The 26,016-nt window shown below is 43.4% G+C and overlaps 1 protein-coding gene and 1 long non-coding RNA gene across 12 annotated transcripts in view; one reads left to right on the top strand and one right to left on the bottom strand.

The window, feature by feature from the left end:
- NFIA (nuclear factor I A) overlaps positions 1-26,016 on the bottom strand; it is a 312,201-nt gene that overhangs the window by 87,003 nt on the left and 199,182 nt on the right. For all 11 annotated transcript variants that reach the window (XM_018553863.1, XM_018553862.1, XM_018553864.1 and 8 more), the window contains exon 4: positions 15,796-15,870. In XM_018553863.1, coding sequence (XP_018409365.1) covers positions 15,796-15,870 — 75 coding nt within the window. The remainder of the gene's footprint in view (positions 1-15,795; positions 15,871-26,016) is intronic.
- LOC108784919 overlaps positions 21,990-26,016 on the top strand; it is a 25,266-nt gene continuing 21,239 nt past the window's right edge. The window contains exon 1 of the long non-coding RNA XR_001941098.1: positions 21,990-22,000. This is a non-coding gene — a long non-coding RNA (uncharacterized LOC108784919). The remainder of the gene's footprint in view (positions 22,001-26,016) is intronic.

The raw sequence follows: 26,016 nt of genomic DNA, 5'->3' as shown, positions 1-26,016 counted from the left end.
TATATATATATATATATATATTACATTCTTCATAAAAGAAAATGCGTGAATCATTTTTGCATCCCCCCCAACAGCAGCCCCAGAAGGCCGTAAAACTGATGAATTTGCATGAAGAAAGGAAGCTGTGTAGTAATTTGTGTAAAAGGTAACACACAGATACGGACAGCCATAATTCAGACAGCCGTAGACAGCAGACTGCTGCAGTACTGAGCGGTTATGCCTGAGAAAAATGACCACATTGCAGTCAGTCTGACATGAATGGAAATCAATCAAAGTGGATGGCTGCAGTACTGAGAGCACAGACGCACTCCCACTCCTAATAGACGCCCAGTGTGCTTCTTCATCACTGCAGCCTGCCACTGTCATCTGTACAGCCGGGGACACCCACACCTCGTACAGCAGCTGCAAGAGAACCGGTCACTGCTGGACTCTTAAAACTAGAACTTTTTCATCTTAAAGCCTATCTCCACTTTTCATAACCTTCCACGCTCCATCTTTCTGCACCAATAAAAAACAAAAACAAATGCCTTAATGCCCAACTCCAGACTCCGTCCCTCAGATTAACCCCCCCCTTTAGATTTTCTCCCCACCAAAAGTATATTTCATGTGCTTTTTGTATACTTAAAGCAGAACTCCGGGCAGAATTTATCCGCAGCCAAGTGACACCATGGGAGGGGTGACACCAAAATGTCTAAAAAGTCAGAAACTCGGTCATGGACCGAGTGCCCGACAGTGTCAGGAGAGAGGAGGGGATCCTGCGGCATACCTCACAACAGCAGCCCCAGCGTTCTCCGCTCTGGGTGACACCCGGCCTTGGGACGCCCCTGGGAGAGAGGCTTCAGTGGCTGGAGACGCAGGCAACGGCTCGGAGGTTTGGGTTAGTATAACTTTTTTTAAGCACCTAGAAAAAAAACAAGCACTTAACACTTGCAGTGAGGGCGTAGCCCCGCTGCAGAGGGTTAAGCGTGCTTCTTTAACTTTTCTTCCATAGTCTTTAGACTGGTCATGTGATAAAACTGGGTCCTCTTTGGTCTTCTCCTGGCGCTGGGTGGTCAGCTAGGTGCAAAGCACAGTACTATCATAATGATATCAGCCCCACTCTCTGCATCAATACACTGTGATTGAATGAAGGGGGTGGTGGTGATGCTCTCTCAGAGGGCAGGCCCATGACGCCCTGCATTCAGAGTACGGTCCTCAGTTTTCCAGGTTAAAGGATGCAGGGTGTCATTCAACCTGGAAGACTGAGAACATCTGGTGGCAGAAAAGAAGTACTGTGGAGGACTCAGCTGGGGGACCTTTGTATGGGCTTTACATCCAGCAGACTTCTTGCCCATCCTTCCTCTTCTTGTCCAGCAGTGGCGATGATGACACCCTGGAGGGGGGAAAGGGGGTTCCATGGCAGCCTCTCACAGGAAGTGGGGTGAATAATACTGGGTGTCAATAAGCCACAGGACTGGATAAAACAATGGGTATGCCTCCCATAAGAGAGGCTGTGCTGAAGCTCTAACAAAAAGTGTTTTTAGTCTTGGATAGAATAAAAAATGTTTTGCATTTATTTTCTTTACAAAGTGATAGGAAATCCTCTCTTAGCTGTCACCATTGGAAGGTTTCCCATTCGCCTTATGTTCTGGTGAGGTACATTTTTGGATTTCTTATCACTTTTTCTGCAGGTAATGACGGTCAGCAGGACAGAGAACATAACATAGATAGCAATAGAAACCTTAAAGGGTTCCCTAATTTATACAAAACTAGAAAAAAAAAAGTTTTGGCTAAACATACACTTGAAGAAGAAGACGCCTGAGCAGAAAAAAGCCAAGATGCTGATAGCTAATGAAATAAAGTGAAAAAACTTTATTGAACAAAGATCTTAAGCAAACACTTTTCAAGGGTCGTGAACCCTCATCATCAGGGCTGGTCAATTGGAATGGACTATTTGTCCCAGATGGAGAATTATGTAGGTGTGCAATGCACAGTCTGCTGGAAACATTGTAATAAAATTTATATGGGCGAAGCTGTTTGTAATCAGAAAAACTGTCAGTCAGAGCAATTGGACTGGCCAATGGTCTTTTGATTACAAGCAGCTTTGCTCATATAAGGTTTATTAGAATCCTTCCAGCAGGTCCTGCATTGTACCATCTCCTACCTATTCCTCCATCTGGGACTAATAAACCGCTCCAATGGACCATCCCCAATGAGGAGAGTGACCAGATCTTGAAACGTGTTGGTTTAAAGTGTGTCTGTGCTTTGACCAGGCCTTCCTTTCCCGATTCGGTTGCTGGGAATGAAGAGAAAATACCTGGTACTTCCAGCAATGGAGCAGCAGCTAGGACTCCTTCCATGTGGCCATGCTGCCACTTGGTGATTGGCTGTTCAGCACTGTTACTTATGATCTTAAGGAAGCATGCACAGTTATAATAATATAGAACATTCTGCAATTACTCCAACTGTATACATTTTCTCGTGTGATCATTAGATGCAATTAGGACAATGATTTTGTTATTTTTGCCCTTTTACAGGGACATCCCACCTATCACTGGTGTTGGAAGGTGCACACCATTTACTTATGAATATACGGCATTTAATTGACTCAGAGGACTAATAAGAGGAGTCCATACTCTCATCCTGGCATTCATCTTGTACAGCTCCTTACTTCACTTGCTAAATCCTCAAGGCCTTATTTTCCCTTTCCCCAAATTTTGAGCCTGTTAAAAGCATACCACGTGTGCCCTGGTTCCAGGTATCTATTTAGTTCCCAGAGGCACAGAAATCATGTAAGAGGAGGTTTCGATCCCACTCAAAATTGCCATGAAAAGCTTGACATATCTTGCACGACTGCTTGAAAAGTATGATTGACTTTACCACAGTTGCATTGTTTCCTGATCAGCATTATCAGCTTACTTATTTAACATTGTTCTCCAATTGCAAACATATATATCTAAAGCCAAAAGCTTTTATTCATTTAGATGGAGTAGGGTAGCGTTAAAACCCCTGTAACCCATCAGGGAGATTTCCCTTGACTTCCTGTCCTGTAGACGCAACAGGAAGTGAGAGGAAGCAAAATCCCCTCTAGAAGTGTCCAGCTTAGAAGATTTCCTCCTTATTCCTGTTCTGGTGACAACCGTAAAATTCCAGATTTCCCACTACTTTCTCTCCTGGATACATCAGAACGTATGCCCCATCTCTATATCCAGCCCGAAAAGGGCCGCGTCACCTCTCATTTTGTCCCTGCAAAGCTCTGGATCAGCGGAACACTGAAAAAAACAACATTCCTTTTTAATGATGGATGCTTCTAAAGGCTCCGTTCAAATCTACACAGCTGCTGATTTATAACAGCGACTGCAGCAATGTCTACAGTCCATACAAGTCCTGATACTGTGCGAGTTTACTGATCACTTTGCCCCGATTGGACTTCTTTCCTGTACGCTCTTCACATGTAATAAATGTTAAAAACGTTTCTAAAATTACATTTTATTCAACTAGTTCTTACTAAAAAACAAGAATAAGCAATGACAGAACTGAAATTGACAGAAATGCGGAGCCAATAAACATTTATGTGTTGATATTTATTAGCATTTGTTTTTATATTAATACTTATTTTCAACAGTTACATTTATTGCAACCTCACATTACATTTCACACAGAAACATATTTCCCCACCAATCAGCAATCTGAGGAAGACCCTCACTTGCTATGGGACTCTTCAAGTAAACTGGTTACCCACTAACCGAGGAAAGTCTACAGCCCCTTTAAGCAGAATGTATGTCATTTGTTTGTTCGAATATATAAATAATATCACTAAGTGAGACCCCTGACATGTACACAGCAAACCCGTGAGATCTGTTGTGTTCAAACAAGCTCTATTATAAATATTTTCATCAATTCCTACAAATTAAAAAAAAAAAAGAGTAGGCATTTTTTTCCTGTAATACATTAAAATACTATGCTTACAGCACAGTATTTTAATTACTAAGCATAACTGTGCCTCTCTCTGCCACCACCAGTGGTGAATGAGACTCCAGGCTGCTTGTACAGTACCAAGGTGAAATGTAATTAAATTAAACCATTTTCCATAATAGCGAAAATTTATGGCTATGAAAAATCAGATGCACGGAGGACGTCTTCCTGAGAGAGAGAGAGAGGGGGTGAGAGTAAGAGAGAGCGTGAGAGAGAGAGAGAGAGCATGAGAGAGAGAGACAGAGGTGTATACAGGAGAGAGAGAGAGAGAGCGAGGGGGTGAGAGTAAGAGAGAGCATGAGAGAGAGGTAGACGGCAGGAAAGTGGCAGAAAATTGTAAAGAGACGGCGGGGGAAAGAAAAGAGGAGAGAAAGGAGATATAGGGGTTGATTTACTAACCTTATAAACACACCACGAACATGTATACACCTCTGTAGTGTGTTCCCTCCCAGCATGATCTATGGGTGGAATATAAAACCTTTGTAGTGTGTACACACCCAGCAGGTGTGTTGTGCAAAGCCAAGCATGAATTGCAAGGTGATGTTGTGTAAATTATCTCTATGATGTGTTGCTTGCGTTGATGAATGCAGGAATGTAAATGCATGAGCTAACCATTTTTGTCTAAACTGTGAAGCAGCATTATATATGCATCATGTGCATGATTTTTCCATATATGGCATTAGTGGAAATATGCTTTTAGAGACTTTTTGGTTGATAAATACGTTTTGCTGTGTGAAAAGCACACGCACCTGGTGCGTGCGTGTGTTTAGGTTAGTAAATCACCCCCATAGAGGAGAGAAAGGAGATATAGAGGAGTGATGGAGAGAGAGAGAAAGAAAGAAGAGAAAGAGGAGTGTGAGAAAGATGGACAGAGAAGAAGATAGAGAAAACGAGAAGGAGATAGAGATAGATAAAAGGAGAAGGAGATAGAGATAGATAAAAGGAGAAGGAGATAGAGATAGATAAAAGAGAAAGAAAGAAAGAATGAAAGAAAGAAAAACAGGAGATAAATAAAATGGTAAGGAAGGAAAAGGACTATACTGTGCCTTTTAGAGTGAGATGATGAGACGGACTGTCCTAGGGCTCATCCCTTCCCCTTTTATATCATCCCGTGTTCTGACATTCTAGAATGATTTAATCCTGACAGTAAATCTTATTTGAATTCCAGCTAAAGACACGGAGAGACATAGAGAGAGATATGAGAGCCACAGATTTCTAAATGTAGACCAGCTAAAAACTTTAACAACTGATGACTAGATAAGGCCTGTAATTCGAGGACAGCGCAACGTTGGCTAAACACAACTTCTGGGTCCAATCTATCATTACAAAACAAGAAGGGAAAAGAAAAGAACGGATCCTTATTTATTCATATCAATGTTATATATTTAAAAAGTTACAAGCTCATTGGAATCCTGGAAGAATCAACAGATATATTTTTTCACTTATGGAGCAGATATAACAAAACGTTTACAATGGTATATTTAGCAGACCAAATGGGAGCAAATAGAAGTTCATTGTTAGGGGCCCTTTAAGCATCTGGTAGCTCTGCTAACTGCCACAGCTGGCAAGTAAACACAGGAACAAGGATGGAGATGGGACAATCCATGAAATGATCATCTGATATGGAGGCTCCACAAGTTCAGCCGTAGATCAAACTCAGGGCACAGCTTCAGGAATGTGACGTTCTATAATTAGCTGCCAACATAACAACGTGTCAGCCTGCTGGTTCATGTGAGGAGGAAGTAACATCACAGGGAGATTATCAGTTTTCAGTGGAAAACACTATGCAGACTCGATACATGGGGGGCCATACCTAGCTCAGGCCTATTATTAATATTATTATACAGGATTTTTATAGCGCCAAAAGTTTGCGCAGCGATTTGCAATATAAGGAAGACATTACAATTACAATACAATTCAAGCAGTTGTATTTGCTTGTACATGGTTCAGCAGTTAGGTTGAGGTGGGATAGGCTTCCCTGAAGAGATGAGTCTTAAAGTGACAATAAACACTCAGATTTTTTAACATAAAACAATACTGTAATGTGCGCCTTACTGTAATCCATGGTAGTTTCCCTTCTCTTTGCTGCTCTTCCTTTCAAATCTGTATCTGTTCTCATGCTGGGCAGAACTTCTGTTTTGCAGCAGACTGCCTTGTCTCAGGAATGGATATATGGTGTCTGTGTATAGGTTTGTATAGGTTTGTAACCTGAGCCAGCACTACAGGAAGAGGCCCTGAGCTGCAAAGGGAAGTTCTCCCCAAGCATGAGAAGACATGAGGATTTAAAAGGAAGAGCAGCAAAGAGAAGGGAAACTACCATGGATAACAGTAAGGCGCACATTACAGTATTGGTTTATGTTAAAAGATCTGAGGTTTTAATGTCACTTTAAGGGATATAGCTATAGTCAGAGTGGGAGATAGACGGACAGGTTGGGGTACACAACTATAAACAGTGGTTCCCGAATTTTATTCAATCACATGACACCGTCACGATTTGTCTGTCTACCGACAATAAAAGCGAATGTATGGCTCCATCCAGGTATCAAACCGGTAATCCTGTGTACAAGTATCTACTCAATGATTAATTGCTTAATATAATCATATATTACTCTAAACCTGCTACATAATGACAAAATGTAAAAGATACACAAAGAATCTATTTCATTCCCAAAATGTAAACCATACATCAACCCATGTTACAGGAAGCCAATAGGAAGCTATACCACTCAGCCTTCATCAGCTGTTAAAGCTGATAATACGAGGAAAAAGTAGAAGACAAAAATGAATGTAGCTTTGCATTCATTAAAGGTGAACTCCACGCTGAAAGAAAATGTACTTGCAATGCTCCCCCCCAAAAAAACTGCTTGTTAAGTCTTGGAGTAGAGGAACAATACTTATCTTATTTCTTGCTCCTGCATACTCCCTCCATCTGTTTGACCGGTCCACAGAAGCCTCTTCTCTAAGGTGTACCTGGCTACGGTTGCACACTTGCCTCCTCACATACAATTCTGGACTAAACACTTCATTGTACGTGAGGAAACCGAGGGACCACCCTGGGAAAAGAGGAGAAGCCCTGGAGCCTGCCACAGCGGGAGCCTCTTCATTTACCCCCTAGAGTTACCAAGCACCACGTCCCTCCCCGTACTTCAAAGGGTACTTTTTTCCAGCCCGGGTTTCAGTTATTAAATTATTATTTTTTAAGTGCAAGCAGTGCAGAATATGAATTGATATTAGCTTCTTGCAGTCCCTGTACAGCAGAGCTCAGATTGGGAAAAGGGAGAAACAGCAAAAAGAGCCAATTAGTTGTTCCACAGTGCTCATGTGTTAGAAGGTTGCCTGCTGATAGGAGGAAAGAGCATATCTATGCACTGCTTCTCCTTTTATTGTCCAATCACTGGCTAGGGGAGGGACAAGACCTAAAAGAGTTATATAACTGCAGCAGAGAAAAATCAGGTCTCATACCCTGCCAGAAAAAGGCTGTACTATGTGGCAGAGTTGTATACATCCCAGGACTGGATAGATAGATAGATATACAAACCCTCTGGCAGATAAAACCGTTCCCATATATGTATTTCATCTGTGTATTTGGCTGTTTGCCCGGAGTTTAGATTTAAAGTAACTTTTGTCCATATTGTCAATTTAAAACTTCTATACTTCAGGTGAAGTTTTTCTGAAGAGTCACCTTTTGACACTACACACTCCAGCAGCCGCACGAGGGGGCGGACATGAGGGGTGAAGATGTACACAGATAACTGTAATCTAATTTTCATGTGCTATTTTGTAAATTTATTGAAAGAGAACTGGCTTAATACAATAAATAAAAGGGGCCAGATGGCGCTTTCATTCCCCGGAATGCTGCAAAGTTTGATTTACCAACATTTAGTAAAATGTAAAATAAAACGGCTCTATAAAATGATACCAATGCATTAGTAACCCGGCATAAATACTCCGTTCCTAATGTATTCAGGCTTCCAGAGAGGAGGCATTAGAGAAGAAACATTATGTCGCACTAATAAACTTTTTTTATGTACCTAGGAAGTAGATAAAAGACACTCGGGCAAAGAGAAGAAACTAAATATCAAATAGTCCAACTATATGCTTTATTGAAGAACTGTGGTTAGGCAAGGGTTGAGGAACCCATTATAACAAGTACATCCATCTGTCTCTGATGTCGTCTAACATTGACAGCAAACACTTCGATCCATAGACAATCCACTGACTGGAGACTGGTAACTGCTGAACTGCAACCTATCCAATGACTAAAGATTGGTGACATCACTAAGAATGCAGCCTATCCATTCACTAGAGACCGGTGACATCACTGAGAATGCAGCCTATCCATTCACTAGAGACCGGTGACATCACTGAGAATGCAGCCTATCCATTCACTAGAGACCGGTGACATCACTGAGAATGCAGCCTATCCATTCACTAGAGACCGGTGACATCACTAAGAATGCAGCCTATCCATTCACTAGAGACCGGTGACATCACTAAGAATGCAGCCTATCCATTCACCAGAGATTGATGACACCACTGAGAGTGCAGCATATCCATTCTCTAGAGACCGGTGACATCACTGGAATGCAGCCTATCCATTCACTAGAGACCAGTGACATCACTGAGAATGCAGCCTATCCATTCACTAGAGACCGGTGACATCACTGAGAATGCAGCCTATCCATTCACTAGAGACCGGTGACATCACTGAGAATGCAGCCTATCCATTCACAAGAGACCAGTGACATCACTGAGAATGCAGCCTATCCATTCACTAGAGACCGGTGACATCACTGAGAATGCAGCCTATCCATACACTAGAGACCGGTGACATCACTGAGAATGCAGCCTATCCATTCACTAGAGACCGGTGACATCACTGACAATGCAGCCTATCCATTCACTAGAGTCCGGTGACATCACTGAGAATGCAGCCTATCCATTCACTAGAGACCGGTGACATCACTGAGAATGCAGCCTATCCATACACTAGAGACCGGTGACATCACTGAGAATGCAGCTTTGTGAAGCTGGCAGAAAGGAAGAAATCAGAAGACAGAATATGTCATAGAAAGGCCAACAAGACATGAGGATAGAAAAATATTTTATGGACAGCCTAACTGTTGTCTTACTTTGTTCTGTCCTCGTTTTGCACCGCACTATAGACACAAAACGCGTGGCGCTGACTCCAGAATTAGCAGCGCGGGGCTCTATTGACCGTCTCATTATGCCAGGTTCCATTTATAAACACGGCTAAACCACTAAGTTTATGGAGACTTTTTGTGCAGCTTTAATAGGATATTGATCGAGAGCAAGCTCTGAGTGGACTGCCATTGAATTGTGTAATGGCATACAGGAGGCAAGGTCACCGGCGCTGCACATTCCCTAGCTGCAGGCTATTTTTTATTAAAATCTTTTTTCTTCCCCTCTAATATCCACGCACAAATAGTTCTCCTTCTAGTAGCTGATCTTAGCACACAGGCTAGGGGAACCATATTTCACTACTGTGCCCTGGACTGGCAGCGTGATGCTAATTCCCTACTGGAATAGCACAAACAGATAATGAACAAAAAACACATATGGGGGCTTGTCTCAGCAAAGTACAGTATTTTACATCATCCTTTAGCAAAGAGCACCTGTCATTTAGAAATAAATGATGCTGTGATAGAACATAGGAGAGTTCGACAATGTACTTAGTTCTCTCAGAGACGAAGGTTTTATTGTATTTTGGGAAAGTAGATGTAAACCCAATCACTAAACTCTCTATATGTAATATATAGAAGTTTATGTATATATTTTTTGTTTATGTTGGGTACAGTAGAGAAAGGGTGGGGACCCATGTAAGTTTTTTGTTCAGAAATGTGAAAATGATGAGAACAGATTTAATGCAAGTCCGGTAAATATTTATTGCAGCATGAACTTTCCTATCTTTTATCTTGCAATTTGTTGTCCAGTATTCTTCTCATTTACTGCCAGCATCTAGGCCCTGATGAAGGGGGAGGGGTATTGAGTACCTGAAATGTGTTGGCTTTCCTTCCTCACCTCGTGTCATGTCATGTCAAGTCAGCAGCGCTGAGTTGTAAAAGAGTATGAAAAAAGGTGAAAACAAGTATTTTATTTAACAAATAGTATTTGTTTATGACACGCAAAGCTTTTGCTAATAAATGTCATTCGATTAGCACTGACGTCTATTTTAACTTTAAGGCAGAACTTGTCACGTACAGATTGCGGAATTCGTCTTACCGCCATTCGCTGTGGGTGGCTCTGAGCCGATAAAAGAAAAATCAGACTTTTCCGACCTTTGCAGCACATCTGAATCATATCTCAGACATTGCTGACTCATTAGTAAAATGTAAAACAAAGAGAAGACTGTTAAATAAGAACCAAATGTGCTCCATACTGAGCTTGTCCTGACTTGACCGCATATGACTTTGAAAGCGGGACAGAAAGTTCTGATGGGCTTAATATTTTACTTGTGTGAGTGCAGTTTTATCTTATCTTTGCTCAGTGAACACCAGACTTGGCACCTAACAGGGTTCTGATATAAAACAGGCATGGTATAAGGTGAACAGGGAATCGTGTGCCCTTATAGAAGAGAAGGAACCCAAGACTCGTTTTCCCAGGGCGGCTGACAGAGCAGAATAGACATCACGGGGGTATTCCCTCCAGAACGCTGCTTTGGCCATCCGCTTTGTGCTGGCCTTAGCCGGACTATGATTACAAGGTAGGTCATTATTCCTGGAGCCGTTACATTAAATATTATGGATTTAAAGCTGAACCTACACTTGTAAAGGGGCTCCCCTGCACTATAAGAGTTCAATGCTCATTTTTGTCAATGCTCATCTTGCACCTTATCCCTCTTGGTGTGACCGTTCCATTGAAGCCACTTCTCTGCAGCTCTCCGCTCATTGGTCGCACTCTGACATCATCATATACAATGCAAGACCAGCAGTCCTACTTTGAAAGTGAGCCGTTGTGGTGAGTCACCTGCACTCCATATAGCATGCAGATCTTTATGTTTTTATTCGCGGTGCTCACAGTGATAAGGTGGATGGCGCAATGTTCCTCCAAGTCATAGAACAGAAGATCACCAGCAGATAGCGCTCTGCTCTTCCCTCCGAGTTGTGAGTAGGCCCTCGGCGTCCCCACTCTCAATGTAGAAGATCACCAGCACTCATGACACTGTCACTATGGCGCCCTGAGGGCTTGTTCACAACTAATGACTTGGATGACGCCATTTTCCTCCAAGTCATGGACGCCATATTGCTCCAAGAAGATCACCAGCACTCAACAGGATCTGAAAGTGTGAACTGTTTCTCTTTTATTGAAGTACAAAACATGTCACATGCATCATAGAGCCAACGTTTCACGGGGTCCCTTCTTTAGGGCTTGTTCACACCTAATCCAGTGCGTTCCAGCGCGGTTAGTCACTGGAACGCATTATTACAGCCTCTCTGCGTTCTGGAGCAGGAGGGGGCATGGTGGTGCATTGAAGTCAATGACACTGCAGCCCCTCGGCTCGTAGTGCGATCACCCGCATTAGAATGTGTGGCACAACAATGCCCATGGTACAGTTGCAAAAAAAAAGTGTATGCACTACAGCAGATCATTCTTGTGCGGGCGATGGCACTGCAGATGGGAGGCGTGTCTACGGTGCCATTGACTTGAATGGCACCACCACGCCCCTTCTCACCCCAGAATGCAGGGAGGCTGTAATTATGCGATCCAGTGCATTCCAGAAACGAACAGTGCTGGAACACAGTGGATTAGGTGTGAAAATGCCCTAAAGAAGGGACCCCATGAAACGTTGGCTCAATGATGCATGGGACATGTTTTCTACTTCAATAAAAGTAAAAACAGTTCACTTTCAAATCCTGTTGAGTGCTGGTGATCTTCTTGGAGGAACACGGCGCCATCCAGTAGGTGTAAACAAGCCCTCAGGGCACCATAGTGACAGTGTCATGAGTGCTGGTGATCTTCTACATTGCAAGTGGTGATACCGAGGGCCTACTCACAACTTGAAGGGAAGAGCAGAGCGCTAGCTGATGGGGGAGCAAGGGATAAGGGAAGTAAAAGTGCTTTTAAAAGGTATCCTAGACAAAGACGAGTACTGAACTCCTGCAGTGCAGTTAGTATGCAGGACGCACTCGGCAGATCTGTATACCCGAGTCATTTCCGTCTCAGGAACCTCTGCTTTACGGATAGATGTGAAGAGCGGAGATTAGCTCTGGGATCTGATATTTATACCTCATATGAGGTCACACAAAGCCTCCTATTTGCTGCCGCTCTCATCTCATGTTATAAATTTTCAAGCAATTATACAATTGACTTTATACGGCATCTGCAGAGGTCACAGAGTAGTATATACCTTTCCTGCCTTTCTGTAGCTCTATCGAGTTTGACCTGAAGAGGTACCAGAGGGCTAATACAGAGGGTACCTGAGTATTGTGCAGAGGTCTGTGATAAGAAAACTGCAATCTGTTTGGCAATCAATGTTGTCAAATCAATTTAAGTTGTAATCTGAGATAAGCAAATATTGGCTACACACAAGAGTCATGCATATACTTCCTTCAATCTCTGTATGCTTTGTGGCATGCTCCTAGAGTCAATCACATGATCAATGATGGGGCACTAGTCATGTCGTTCTTGCCAGAGGGGCCCTGCTGTTCAGGCAGAGCCAGCCAGGGACTCTTCCTGAGCAATCATCTCCCATGATGAATGACAAGGGTGTCCCTTGAATGGCCGCTGCACAGAGCCCCATTTTCTGGCATGTGATTATCTGCCATTGGAAGAAAATTTTTTTCCCTGGTTAACTATGAAGAAGGTCCAGTGGCTAAAACTGGGGAACATGCTGTGTATGATGTGGTGGACCTAGCATTTGTTGGAGATAAATGAAGCCAGGAATACATTGTTTATCATGCATGGCAAGACTGTATAGTCATGTTGTTTCCTCAATGTAGACCCTATATGGAGGACATTCAGTTTGGCAAAGCACTATCATTAACAGCTGCTATTTGTTTTCCAAAAAATACTGATTTCACCCTATTATCTCACTGCTGCTGATCTCCGATCTCCTCCAGCCACTTCCTGTCTACATACACTCTCTCCAGCATCGGCTGCACATCATTGCTCAAAACCGTCTTCCTGATTGTGGCAATGGTGGACCATGCCTGTGCAATGTGTGTCATCACGGCTGCTTGTAGTCTCCATCAGGGGTGCATGTGACAGGGTGACAAAACAGAAGCACAACTGGGAAACAGTTGTCACACTTGAAGAGGAACAAAGACCCTTATGGCGGGATCACAAGGAATTATTTTAATGAAAGCTGCAGATGTAAAAGAGATTGAAAACATTTTCTGAAATCACATTAACATGTTAAAACTTATGTGGGATTTTAGCGATTGTGTTTTTATCTACTTTAATGGCTGCCTTAGCATGGTACATCATTGTGTATGCTTCTAATAAAATGTTGCGCAATCCTTCATTCATCTCTGTGTGCCAGTAATTATCCTGCGTGCTAAAAGCGTGCGTTGCAAGGCCTGCTGCATTCATACATAAAGGCATTTTTCCAACCCAGCCAACAGTGACCTCGGCAGTGCAGACACAGCAGATGGGTTACCCAGAGACACCCAGGTGATTCTTCTGCTTTTTTGTTGTGCAAAAAAACCAACAAAGACTGATTTTGATAGGTGGTGTGCGAGTCCTCAGACGGGGCTGTCTGTCTTAAGTTTGGGCAGAAGGCAATCGATAGGCCTTTGATCAATCGAGCAGGATGGCGAGAGGTCCTCTTAATTCATTGTGTTTAGTGAATATTGACAAACTGGCAGAGATCGGCTTGCGCTTTTGTCATTCATACTGATGACATTAGCACTCTGGAAAGGTCAAACAAAAACCCTCAGCTCTTCCGGAGCTTCAGAGAAGAGGGAGCGCGGACCCAAAGGGGTGAATCGTTACAATGGATTTAATGTACAAATAAAATACATGAGTTGGACTCAATATGTCACTTGCAGCAGCCAATAAGATGGCAGCTTTTATTTATCTGGTTCAGATTATGTATCTGATTAAGTGAAAGTTAAAAACACAAAAAAGCAATTTTTCCTAATGAAATAACCAACACGTGTTCCTATGTGTGACACTACATTGTATATGGGAAGGTTGGTTTGATATTATTTGAGGCTGCACATGTGCAGTTCTCTTGGTAGGGAAAGTATTTGTAACTATATGATAACTGCAACGAAGGATTCAGAAGGCTGAAAAGTGTGGTCTACCATCGGCAGCCATTGACAAACTGGTGCCCATCCTCTTAAGCGTCAGGATCCATGCCTTGACTCACTTGAAGGACAAATGCACAGCATACACGGTAACACCCTCATTTCTTCTCTTCACCAAGAATAGGAAAGTATTGGCAGACTGTACACACAGTTTCCCAGTTTGAGTGCTGACCATCACCCTTTAGGGCAGCCATGAATGATTCAACCCTTGACTAGGCATGCCTTTGGCTATGGGAACAAGACTGATGAATTTACAGCTACTGTTATGCTGGCCATGCACTGGAAGATACAATCCCTCCATAACAAGGCAATGCGATCAAGAGCTTTTATTTGCTGCTTTCAAACACTTAACAATCGTTAAACACTAGAATTCAAAATGGCTGCCATTAAACACAGTGGAGAAAAGTGCAAAGTAAACCTGTCTAAAATATGTGAAAATGCTTCTAATCTGAGAACACTAGTTGCCTGACTGTAATGCTGACTCTCTGGTCCCTAATCTGGAACAAGTCTACAGATTAGGAGTCAGAAGTCCTTTATTGCATATTTGTTCTAGGTTCATTAAAGTTGACATTTGCATTGTAGGTTTGGAAGACTCTTCTGGTGCTGTGTAGAGGATTTGTGTTACATTAGAGGCCAAGTCTGGCATATTATGGTCCAGTAGTGTGGGTACGCAGTACTTTCTTTCAGCACTTGGGTGTAATGAGAAAGAGCGAGAGAGAGAGAGAGATAAAGAAGGAGAAGAAGAAGATGAACCATTTTTTGGGGCAGAAGTAATAGCCAGCCTGTCCATTCAAGACGGTTTAGTGACAGCAGTGAGGAACGAGAAATTTTATGCCAGCCATTTGCTGTTGTCATCTGTCTGCATTGACTTAAAGCCAAAATAAAATATCAATTGCACAAGGCGCTGGGTGCATACATGATCTCTAGAAAGCTGTATGCTATGTGAGGAGGGCTGCTGCAAAGTATAAAACTCTTACCTTGCAGCATGGCGTCTCCTTCACGTAACGCCAAGCTTCCGTGACTCCAGCAGTGAAGTGCTTCAGTCACATGCCCGTCCCTCCTCACTACCTGACCATTCACAAAATGCCTTCTATTTTTCTCAAACAATACAAGGCGTTTTGTGATTGGAGGAGGGGGCAGGAATGCAACATAATATCTTCTCCTCCAAATAAAATATGCCTTGTATTCTTTGAGAAACACACAGGGCATTTTGTGAATGGGCAAGTAGGGAGAAGGGTTGGGGATGTGACTGGAGCACTTCACTGCTTGAATTACATCGCTCCCTCCCCACAGTGCCCGGAAGCCGAGTGCGGTGTGAGGGACCTGCCATGCTACAAGGTTAGATTTTTATACTTTGGAGCAGCCCTTTTCACATAATTTACATCATTTTAATTAAACACCCAGAGTAATGTACAAATGATCATTTTTCCCAGAAATTGGGGTTAAGAGACATAGTTTCTACAAACAGCCAGTGTGACAGATGTGTGAGCGTCATATTCCCTCCCCAGCCACCTCTTACAGGAACAACCATGATAAAAAAAATCATCAGATAACAGGACGAGAGACTTACTTTGTGAGACTCGGACGAGTTCTGTAACGCTGAAAACTCCAGAAGTCACAAAACTGTCTTGGAAGCCCAAATGTCCTGAAACGAGAGGACCGGCACAATTAATATTTCATTACACACACCTGTTTTCAATGACTTATACAGTTTGATAAAAACAGCATTGCTTTACTGTATTGCATTATAATCTTGAGAGTGTCACGCTTTAAGTTAGTACTCTACATTAGAATATTTAAAATTACAGATAAATCATTTAAAAAGCTTTACAATAAGTCTTTACTGAACTCTGTAGCTGCGGGCCTTGTTGAGAAATTCATCCTCAAAGGTCACAGCAGAAGTGCTGAAATTACAGCTCCAGTGGAGGCACAACCGTGGCAGCCTGCCAACCTTCCAATGTAAGAGAACAAGTGCTGTAAGCTGTTAGAAGCTGACTGAATCCTGACATCAGAGTCTATGTTGTGATATTTGAGGATGAATTACTTTATAGTACAAGCAGCTAGAGAAGTCAGTGATGGCTCGTTTTAAAGCTCTTTTTAACCTCTAAACTTATTGGGTCAAGCCATGCAACTAGCACTTTGGGAAGGCGGTCAGCACTGGAAGCCTGCACATTTCTCTCAAGGCAAGTCTACTTTAAAGGAGAACTATGAGGTGAGTGAAAATCACTCAGCCTCATAGTTCGAGCCGACGTGTGACAATGAAACTGTCACACGTTGGCTCAATAGATCGGGAAGTGAGTGAACACATACCATCGCTCGCTCATTTTTCGATCCTGTCCCTGCAGAGAGCCGTGACTGTCACTCACGGCTCCCTGAAGGGATTCCCCCTCCCCGTTCTGATCGTCCAGCGCTGACTGGAGGAACGGACGGGGAGGTGGCGGGAACAGCTGGCTCTGCCTCTACATAGGCAGAGCCTGCTGTCAATCACGCAGCTGGGTGGATCTCGACAGTAATGTCGGGATCCGTCCCGGCTTCGGCGGTCTCAGTATACTGCGAGCTGTAGCTTGCGATATACTGAGTTTTGGGTCACGGGAGGGACGCTAGTTTATGTCCTCCCGTGACCCTGAGGAGAACTATGGGGAAAAACACTCACCCCATAGTTCTCCTTTAAATATCCAGCCTCCATAGCAAAGTGTACCCTGGATTGTTTTTTTATGAATGTTGTCAGTTAGGTAGAAGGATGTGAACAAAAAATTAAGAAAGCAGCGCCAGAGGTAGTCATATACAGTCTTAGCGACAGAGTGGATGTAGTGGCATCTATGCAGGAGGCAGCTCCAAAAGCAGTCGGGGAGACTGGAGACACTACAAGATAAAAACGAGAGGGGCGCCTTCTCCTAGTGCAAATAAGTTTTATTTTTCAATAAGAGATGAGATAAAGTCTCACTGTATCAGTTTGGCTCTCGTTTTTACATTGTGTCTAATGCTTGTGATCCTTCCACTCTTGTGAGTATCCATTTTTAAGACTTTATCTCATCTCTTATTGAAAAATAAAACTTATTTGCACTAGGAGAAGGCGCCCCTCTCATTTTTATCAGGTAGAAGGATGTGTCGGGATTAGGAATAGGGGTGCTTTCAAAGCGGCCCATTACAAGTTAAGTTATTTGTAGCCTGGGTAGCTTGAAACAGATAATATTTGTAGCTAATAAAAAGCTATTTCTGTAACCTGAGCAGGCAATTATAGTAGAACTTAAAAAGGACTTCTATAGTAAACCCATCCCAGAGATCAGTGGTAGTCAGAAATTCTATTTTTGCTAAGACAATTTTGGCCAACACAACGATCAAATGTCAAGGACGCTGTCTCTTGGCCATTACTACAGCCCCACATCTTTCTAGTGCAGAAGCACATAAAGCAGCAGGGTGATCTGCACTGGGAGTTTGGTATTGTTAGAAGCCTTGTCAGGATCTCACTGCTGTCTGTTTCTCCAATGGGACAGGGAGTGAAAGGGCATTTCCAAAATTGAGGGGAGGAGTAAGGGAGGAAGCTCTGACATAAGGAAGGAAAGTCGTGCCTCTACCATGATGGCCGCCTTCACACAGAAACAGAGAAGATCAAGGCATGCTAAGTCAGTAATGTGGAAACGACCAGCTGCAGGAAGACCACATGCAATACCGGTGACTAGTACTTTGCCTTCTGTTTGCATTTTTGGCCACAGCTTCTAAAGCACAGGTCCTTCTTAATAAGTTACAATGTAAACTTCTTGACTGTTAGACAATGGTTCTGCTGGGTTAAAGTCTTTCGATGGAGTGGGGTGAAGCAGCACTGTACAGGCTGGTCTGACACCCTAATACAGCCAGCAAGTGGCAATGAAGTGGTTGAAAGGCTGCTTAAAAAAAAAAGGTATTGATTTTCATAAATGGACGAGGAACGAAAAGCACAATGCACTAAAGCACCGTGGTCCTGAATTATTGTGCGGTTTTCGAGCTAAAAGATTCGAAGAGGAGGATAACACGTCTGCACCTGGTAGATTCCTTAATGCATAGGCAACTTAACAGGAAATGTGAAACACGCTCCGTTTTTAATACGCCGTTACCTTGGATAACCTCGACTGACTGCTAACATATGAAGCAAAGGATAACAGTACGGAGGTATCCTTCGAAGAGTGCTGAGATCCTTGAAAGATTTAGAGTTCTGCTCTTAAGGAACATCTGATTGGGATTAGACAGAACTGAGTTCCAACCAAACAAAATCGAGAGACCCCCGTCTCCGCATCTGAGGTTACACCAGGGAAATCTTACAGGAACAGCTGTTACGCACACAGCGAGATCCACGCATGAGAGGGACGGCACGCAAACACCTTGGATTTAAAAAGTCTTCCCTTCTCCATGATGAAGACAATTTTGACAAGCAGAATTCAGATTTTTTCTCTTTTCTGGAGCTTGTAACAATGTAGTCCTAAGACATTGATGTAAAAAAATACCATTTTTATTGAACGGACGGCTCTGCCTAAAATAGGTGAGAGATCTACTAGCGCCAAGCAGGAAAAATGTCAGCTATAAAAAGTTCTCATAAATTACTTGTTTTATGTTATCAGCAATGTGTTCAGCAGCTTCTCACAGTGCTTCTGGGTGGGAATGATACAGATCAACATTTAGAATCATATTCAAAAAGCGAGCAAGCAGATCAAGAGGGCTTTACTGCAACAGTTGATCATTGTGCGAGCTACAGCTGAAGCGGATCCCGACAATTGTGTCGGGATCCGCCCAGCTGCGTGAGTGACAGCTGGCTCTGCCTATCTAGAGGCAGAGCCAGCTGTACACGCCCCCTCCCCCGTCCGATCCACCAGTCAGCGCTGGCGGATCGGAGCAGGGAGGGGGGAATCCAGCCCCTCCCCTGTCACGGCAGAGAGCCGTGACAGGATCGAGAGGTGAGCGAACGCCGGTATGTATTTGCTCACCTCCCGATTTACTGAGCCAACCTGTGACAGTTTCATTGTCACAGGTCGGCTAGAACTATGAGGTGAGTGAAAAGCACTCACCTCATAGTTCTCCTTTAATCTGCTTATATTTTGCCTTTCCTGGTTCCTTCCCCCCTCATCAATATTCAGTTTTCATTACAGTACATTATAGGAGAGACAGGGAGATCATCACTCGGTCTCTGTGCTTCGCCACGCCATGCAAGCAGATCATGACTGGTGGGAGGGGTTGGCAGGGTGCTGCACATCGTTTCCTGAATAAAGGAAGCTGTGGTAATGCCTACATGGGATTGCTGAGACTCAATTATTGAAAGAACTGAAATCCAACGAGCCAGGCTGGGGAGGAAAGAATTTGATGTTGCAGAACATCCTCCAGCCAGGAAATAAGATGGGCTCTATCCGAATTGCTGCCATTTCTAATGCTTCTTCTGAGTTCATTATGAGTTGATTGGCCAGACCTGGATGATGTAACTCCCACACATGTGCATAGGAGTACTTCATCCCAGTGTACACTGAGCTGTGCAAGCTTTGAAAAAAGTTAAATTTTGGCAGCTCTCCATGGTTTAATGGACACAAGCTATACAGGTGTTGGCGGTCGTCCTTAAATAGACCACGTACAGTCAGTCTAGAGTAGGGGTAGGCAGCCTCGGTGAAACTTTGAATTCCATCTTGCCTCTGCCTCTGGGAGTCGTGCCTGTCAGAGCCTTGCAATGCCTTATGGGATTTGTAGTTTCACCACAGCCAGAGAACCAAGGTTGCCTTACCCCTGGTCTGGGTGGAAGGTGGATTGCCCTAGATCCCTGCAATGGGTATCATGTGGAATGGATGGAGTAGAGTTTGTGGGGAAGGCACCTCTCATAACTGGACGGGCCTATTGGGAGCGCTTCAAAATGTAATTTGAAGAAATATTAGAAGCACCACAATCACAGACTGAAGTCCTAAGGATCTCTATTCACTACAATATGGAAAATAAACACTTTTCGGGGGATCAAAGCTGCCTCTTATCAGGGATAAAATCAATATGTAAATATAATAAAAAATCTAAGGGCACACCCACAGCAGAATAGCTTGGAAAACCTTATGAGATCCTATAGTTAAAAGACTTTAGGTACAGTAGGAGGTTGTTCAAAGCAGAGGTTTCCCTTAAGTTATGTTGGTCGCAGCAGAAAACATACAAACACAGCATTTTCCACCAATCCGCCCACCCGCCTATTGTGTGCATCCGTTGAAGACACTCCACCTTGGATCCAGCGCAAAGATCTATTCAAAGGATCCCGGAATATTTCTGCCGGCAATCAAAAGGGAATTAATTATCCCATCCACAGCATGTCGTGTCCGCACAATGCGGCCGACACATTTAAGACCTTAAATTCGTGTAATACAATTCTAGGCTGGGTCCCTCGCGATGAAAAGGCAGAATGGGTGTTATTGAGGAAGAGAAAAAGGGGGTAATATCTGACAACTGAAATCAGCACAACCTTTTCAAAGGCACCAGTCATGGATGACTGTCCTCTGACCCCGAGAGATTACGTGCTGATTTCCAGAACAACAGCTGGAAGTGGCTGTGTATGAATAGAAAAGTCCATTCGGAGGCCTCCTACAAAGAGGCTGACAATTCCGGGCTCGGTCTGCCTGTTCGGGGGGGAAGTGTTTCCTGCTCCTGGTTTAACAACGCCTGTTCACTAGAGCTGAACTTCAGGCAAATATTTAAAAAAAAAATCCATTCAATTTGTATTATTTTTGCAAAGATTAAAGAAGGGTTCAAGCCATTGTCAGTTTATTTCTTGCTGTCTGTGACGTGCTGGGGGGATTTCCCCTAACTTCCTGTCTAGGAAATCTTATGGTCCTCGGATTCATCTAGTGGTCATAACACATTTGAATCTACAATACAGATGTTATCAGCTATAACATTTTGGCCACCTGCCTAATGCTGAGTAGGCCCCCTTTTTGCCCTCAAAACAACCATGTCCCATCAAGGCATGGACTCCACTACGTCTCGGAAGGAAAGCTGTGGATCGGACTACACGGGGCAAACTTCGCTCCCCAAATGCATCAATGAGCCTTGGCCACCCATGACCCTGTTCTTGGTTCACCGGTTCTCCTTCCTTGCACCACTTTTGGTTGGTCCTGACCACTGCAAATGACCCAGTCGTCTAGACATCACAATTTGGCCTTTGTCAAAGTCGCTCAAAACCTTATGCTTGCCCATTTTTTTCTTCTTCCAACACATCAACTTGGGACAAAATGTGTACTTGCTGTCTAATATATCCCCTCCACCTCCCGGTGCCATTGAAGAAAATCATTGTCAATGAATCACCTGTCAGACATCATAATGTTACGGCTGATCGGTATACATTGTATATATATATATATATATATATGCCTATATTTATTCATCTATACTTATATATTTTAAAAGACAAGCTGTCCGTTCTTCACGTGGGTGCTCACTACCTTTCCTTAAAGGCTCATTCCTCATTTTCCCTTCATCAGAAGAGCAAAAGCTCAAGAGCCCCACCTTCATCAACCTCTCCCCCACCAGGATAAATCCCAGCACCTTGGCCTATGTCCACGTAACATAATAACATTCTCCATCTACATACTATCGATCTCTTCTCTGACTTATATATCACCCTGATAATTCACAGCCGGCATCAAATTAGCCTGTCTATTCTCCATCTAATATTCCATTTGTCCTCACAATAAATTTGGCTAAAATACAGTTTATTAGAGCTAAACTAATAAGTGCGAGGGAATTAATTACTATTTTACCAATATATCTGTCACTTGCAGTCAAGCAGAGTTGGCATCGCCTAGCAGCCAAGTGGCAGTAGTGAACGAGGAGCAAATATTTTATGTATAATGCCAAATGTATGCTGGAAGGAAGTACCCGCTATAAAACTTCACACTGAGGGAAAAATTAAAGAAAATATATATTAAAAAAAAAAAAGGTTTTGGGCTGTTAGCATTAAAAATCATTGTAGCAATCGAGGCATCGCAAGGTTACAGTTAAAGATCTGAGTGGGGTCATTCACTAAATCACTTTGACTTTTACAACGGAATATTGGCTTTTAATAGCGCCGCAGCAGGAGCCAGGCCCAAGCAATCCAAAAAATGGATAGATAGGTGCAAAGCATCTAAATATACTCCAGGTTTGGGAAAAACGCTGCCACTGTCACTGGTGCTACCTTCCTGGGACACCGGAATTGCAATCTCAGCTTTTAAACTCCCAGCTCCGCCCCCCTGCTGAAATTATTCAGCAGGAGAATCACCCTTATTGCAGACAAGCAGCACCCCAAATGAAGCATGCATTCAGGGTATTTGAGGTATGCTTGAGCTGCATTAAAAAACATGAGAGAGAATCTAACCCTTCCTGCAAAAAAAGCTTTTGTCTAGAGATATATCTTAACATACCTAACTTGCAAATATAATCTTTCACTTTCCACATGGTGTCCACTGAGACCTGAATTGATCATCAAAGACCCCGCCAGACATGGCGCCCTCTACATATGATGGGGGGGTGTTACAGTTAAAAAAAAAAAAGCAGCATTCGATTACAATTGAATGCACCCATGCCTCGTCTATGATTGGCTGGCAGGGATTAAATAGAGAACACATCTAAAGGTCTGCTGGCAATGCGTTCTTTCACAAAACACACTGCAGCTTATCTACTCCTCCGTTCCTCGGCGGCTTTCCTTTTGTACATGTTTCCAGACAATTCATAGAAGGCACGTGCTGCTCAAAAATGATGACTAGGGAGGCTGGCACTGAATCAAGCAGGTATGAGGTGTATCATTACAGTTCTTTTGTTATTTGTAGCACAATAGAGAAGGGGGGTTATCCTTTAAACAGGAGAATATGGAGGAGAGAGGAACAGAGGGATTTGGGTCCTAAAGAGGGACTGTCCCCCCATATGCAGTAACAGATGAAACCTATGTACTCTGAAGTTGACTTTTCATGACTGCATTGATGACTGTAATGTTCCTGTTATTAATCTCTGGGAAAATATAATCACTCAGGCCTCATTCACACCAGACACAGTGCGTTCCGGCCCGATTCTGGCCAGAACGCACTCCATCGCATTGCGGCCGGCTCACCAGGTTGTGGGGCAGGAGGGGGCATGGTGGTCCAATGAAGTGAATGGCAACGTAGCTATGCCCTCTGGCCGCAATGCGATCGGCACATTATGCCTGCGGTCCGGTCCAGTCCTAACAAAATAGTGCTTGTCTGCATTCTAAGTGCGGGCGATCGCACTGCGCGGATGGGGGGCTCTGGTGCCATTTACTTCAATGCCCTGCCACGCCCCCCCCCCTATATTTTGTGATCTATGTATCTCTTTCTATCTACATACACAGTATATCTTTATAGTTCTCATCATCCAAGTCAGGGTAAGAGTGCCGGCACCGTATGCATTGTAACTACAAGTTAATAATAACCTTCTACAATATTATTCTTGGACAGCAGTCTACAGTTTTGGCTTTATCCCGACGCAAAGCTCCTGCCAACGTGTCTCTAGTAGGCAGCGCGAATAAGCGGACACGCATATCCATGTAACCCCTTCCCGATGTTGCAGCGCCTTGGTCTGCGCATCCACCGAGGCGTGTAAAAATGACCATTATCGCAACTAATGCAAACCACCAGGAGGGCACCTGTTTCGGCATTCCCGTCCAATGGAAAGGCGCGGCCGAGGAGCCTGGGAACAGCTGGGTGCAGCAGACAGGGGGTCAGCTTGTTTTATACTGGAAATGGTACAGAACATCTTCTAACAGCTGAACAATAAATCTCCTCCGGACTGTAGTATGTGTGAATAACGGCTTTCAGGTCCTAAGCGGATGGGGCCGTGCTGCGAGCCAAAAGGCAGAGCCGCACCTGTAGGGCAATGCGTCTATGCATCAAATATGTATATGGAAGCACGCACACCCACAGAAATCATGCGTATGAGTTATGAGTTGAGCCAATCGGGTGAATTTTTCAGAACCTGACCCGGATATGAGCATTCAAAAAATGCTGATCAGTAGAGGACGCTGCGTTTTACTAGTCTAGGCAATTCAGATCTCATTTATTTATTTTTTGGGGCATTTATATAGTAATGTAAATCTCCATACTATTGAGTCCCACCAGTCCCTGCCCTCAAGGAGCACTATCTCACATACACACATACATAGGGCCAATTTGGACAGGAGTTAATCAACCTACCAGCATGTCTTTAGAGAATGAAGCAGGAGCACCTGGATCTGGGGTAGGCCACCTCAGCACTCTAGCTGCTGTAGAACTACAAGTCCCATGAAGGACTCTAGCTGCTGTAGTACTACAAGTCCCATGAGGTATTGCAAGACTCTGACAGCCACAGGCATGACTCTCTTTCCTGTTACAGCAGTTATATCCAGTGTATAAATATAACTTTGTATTTTCAACAGAGTTAAACCCACTGCTCTCGGCAATCAGCACTTAGTAGCATACCTAGTCAGACATGTCCCTCACCTTCATTGCAATACAAGTCTGTGTGAGGACACTTTTGATAAGAGGTGTGGCTGTTACTCAGCTCTGCCAGCACGGAGCACTGGACACGTGCAGGAAGCAGCACTTCACTAAGTACTTCACGAAGAGAAAAAAGGTATTTAAAAATGTTCCAAGCAAAAATGAGTCACAAATCATAACATGTGGGCTACAGTACTATGAAGAGATAGAAAGGTGTGAGGCTTCAATTGGTGTTTTAGGCTATTCAAGTCAGTCCCCACCTCCCAAGTAGCTCAAAGCATACACAAAAACATTCACTAGGCAGATTTTGGGTGGAAGCTATTGAACCTATCGATATGTTTTTGGGTTGTGGATCATCAGGAAAAGAGACGTTTTTGACCTTGTTCACATGAGCACCAAATGTTATTTTAGCTGCCATTTGCGATACCTGCCAAGCACCCCGGCCCCCTCCTCCCTCCACAACTGCCAGCTTTGAAAGGGTGTATGTACTAAGCCACCACTTCCACGTCCACTGGTCACTCTTAGCTAATCCCTTCAATGGTTCTCTCTGCTTGCAGAGCCCAACGAAGGCTGAAGCATCATGGATGCTGCGTGCTCTCCTTCAGAACCGTCCACATAAACTGACCCTAGCAGCACAGTTGGCCAGTTTTGAAAGCTGGGAACATTTCCCGGACAATTAGCAATGATAGATACATGATAGATAGATAGATAGATAGATAGATAGATAGATAGATAGATAGATAGATAGATAGATAGATAGATAGATAGATAGATCTATAGATAGATAGATCTATAGATAGATAGATCTATAGATAGATGGATAGATAGATAGAGAGAGCTAGATAGATAGATAGATAGATAGATAGATACACGCCTATCCCAACCATACACTAAATATTTATTTTCATGAAACAAGTTGGAACTCGATCAAGTGCGAGCTTCTATACACTAACGGACGGCTGGTGACCTGACATCACCCCGACGCGGCTTGGGTTACATGATACAGAGTTAATGAGAGAAAGGCTTATAGGTTAAATCACTTCTGCCCTTTCCTCTGGCACAAAGTGTAAAAAGGTGGAGCTCCGTAAGAACATGGAAGGATCACTGACCATTTGTATGTTCAGCTTGTGTGCTGCAAAAAAAAAACAGATTGGGAGGAATTGATCAAAACTAAAGCAGACAAAATCTGGAGCAGATCTGCATGGCAACCAATCAGCTTCTCTCTTCAGTTTGCTCAGTTGGGATTTGAAAATGAGAGATAGAAGCTGATTGGTTGCCATGCAGATCTGCTCCAGATTTTGTCTGCTCCAGTTTTGATCTGCCCCCCCCCATTTTGTTTA

Source organism: Nanorana parkeri, unplaced genomic scaffold, assembly GCF_000935625.1.
Source record: "Nanorana parkeri isolate BGI_ZX_2015 unplaced genomic scaffold, ASM93562v1 scaffold131, whole genome shotgun sequence".
Classification (NCBI taxonomy): Eukaryota; Metazoa; Chordata; class Amphibia; order Anura; family Dicroglossidae; genus Nanorana; species Nanorana parkeri.
This window is presented reverse-complemented; position numbering and strand designations above follow the sequence as displayed.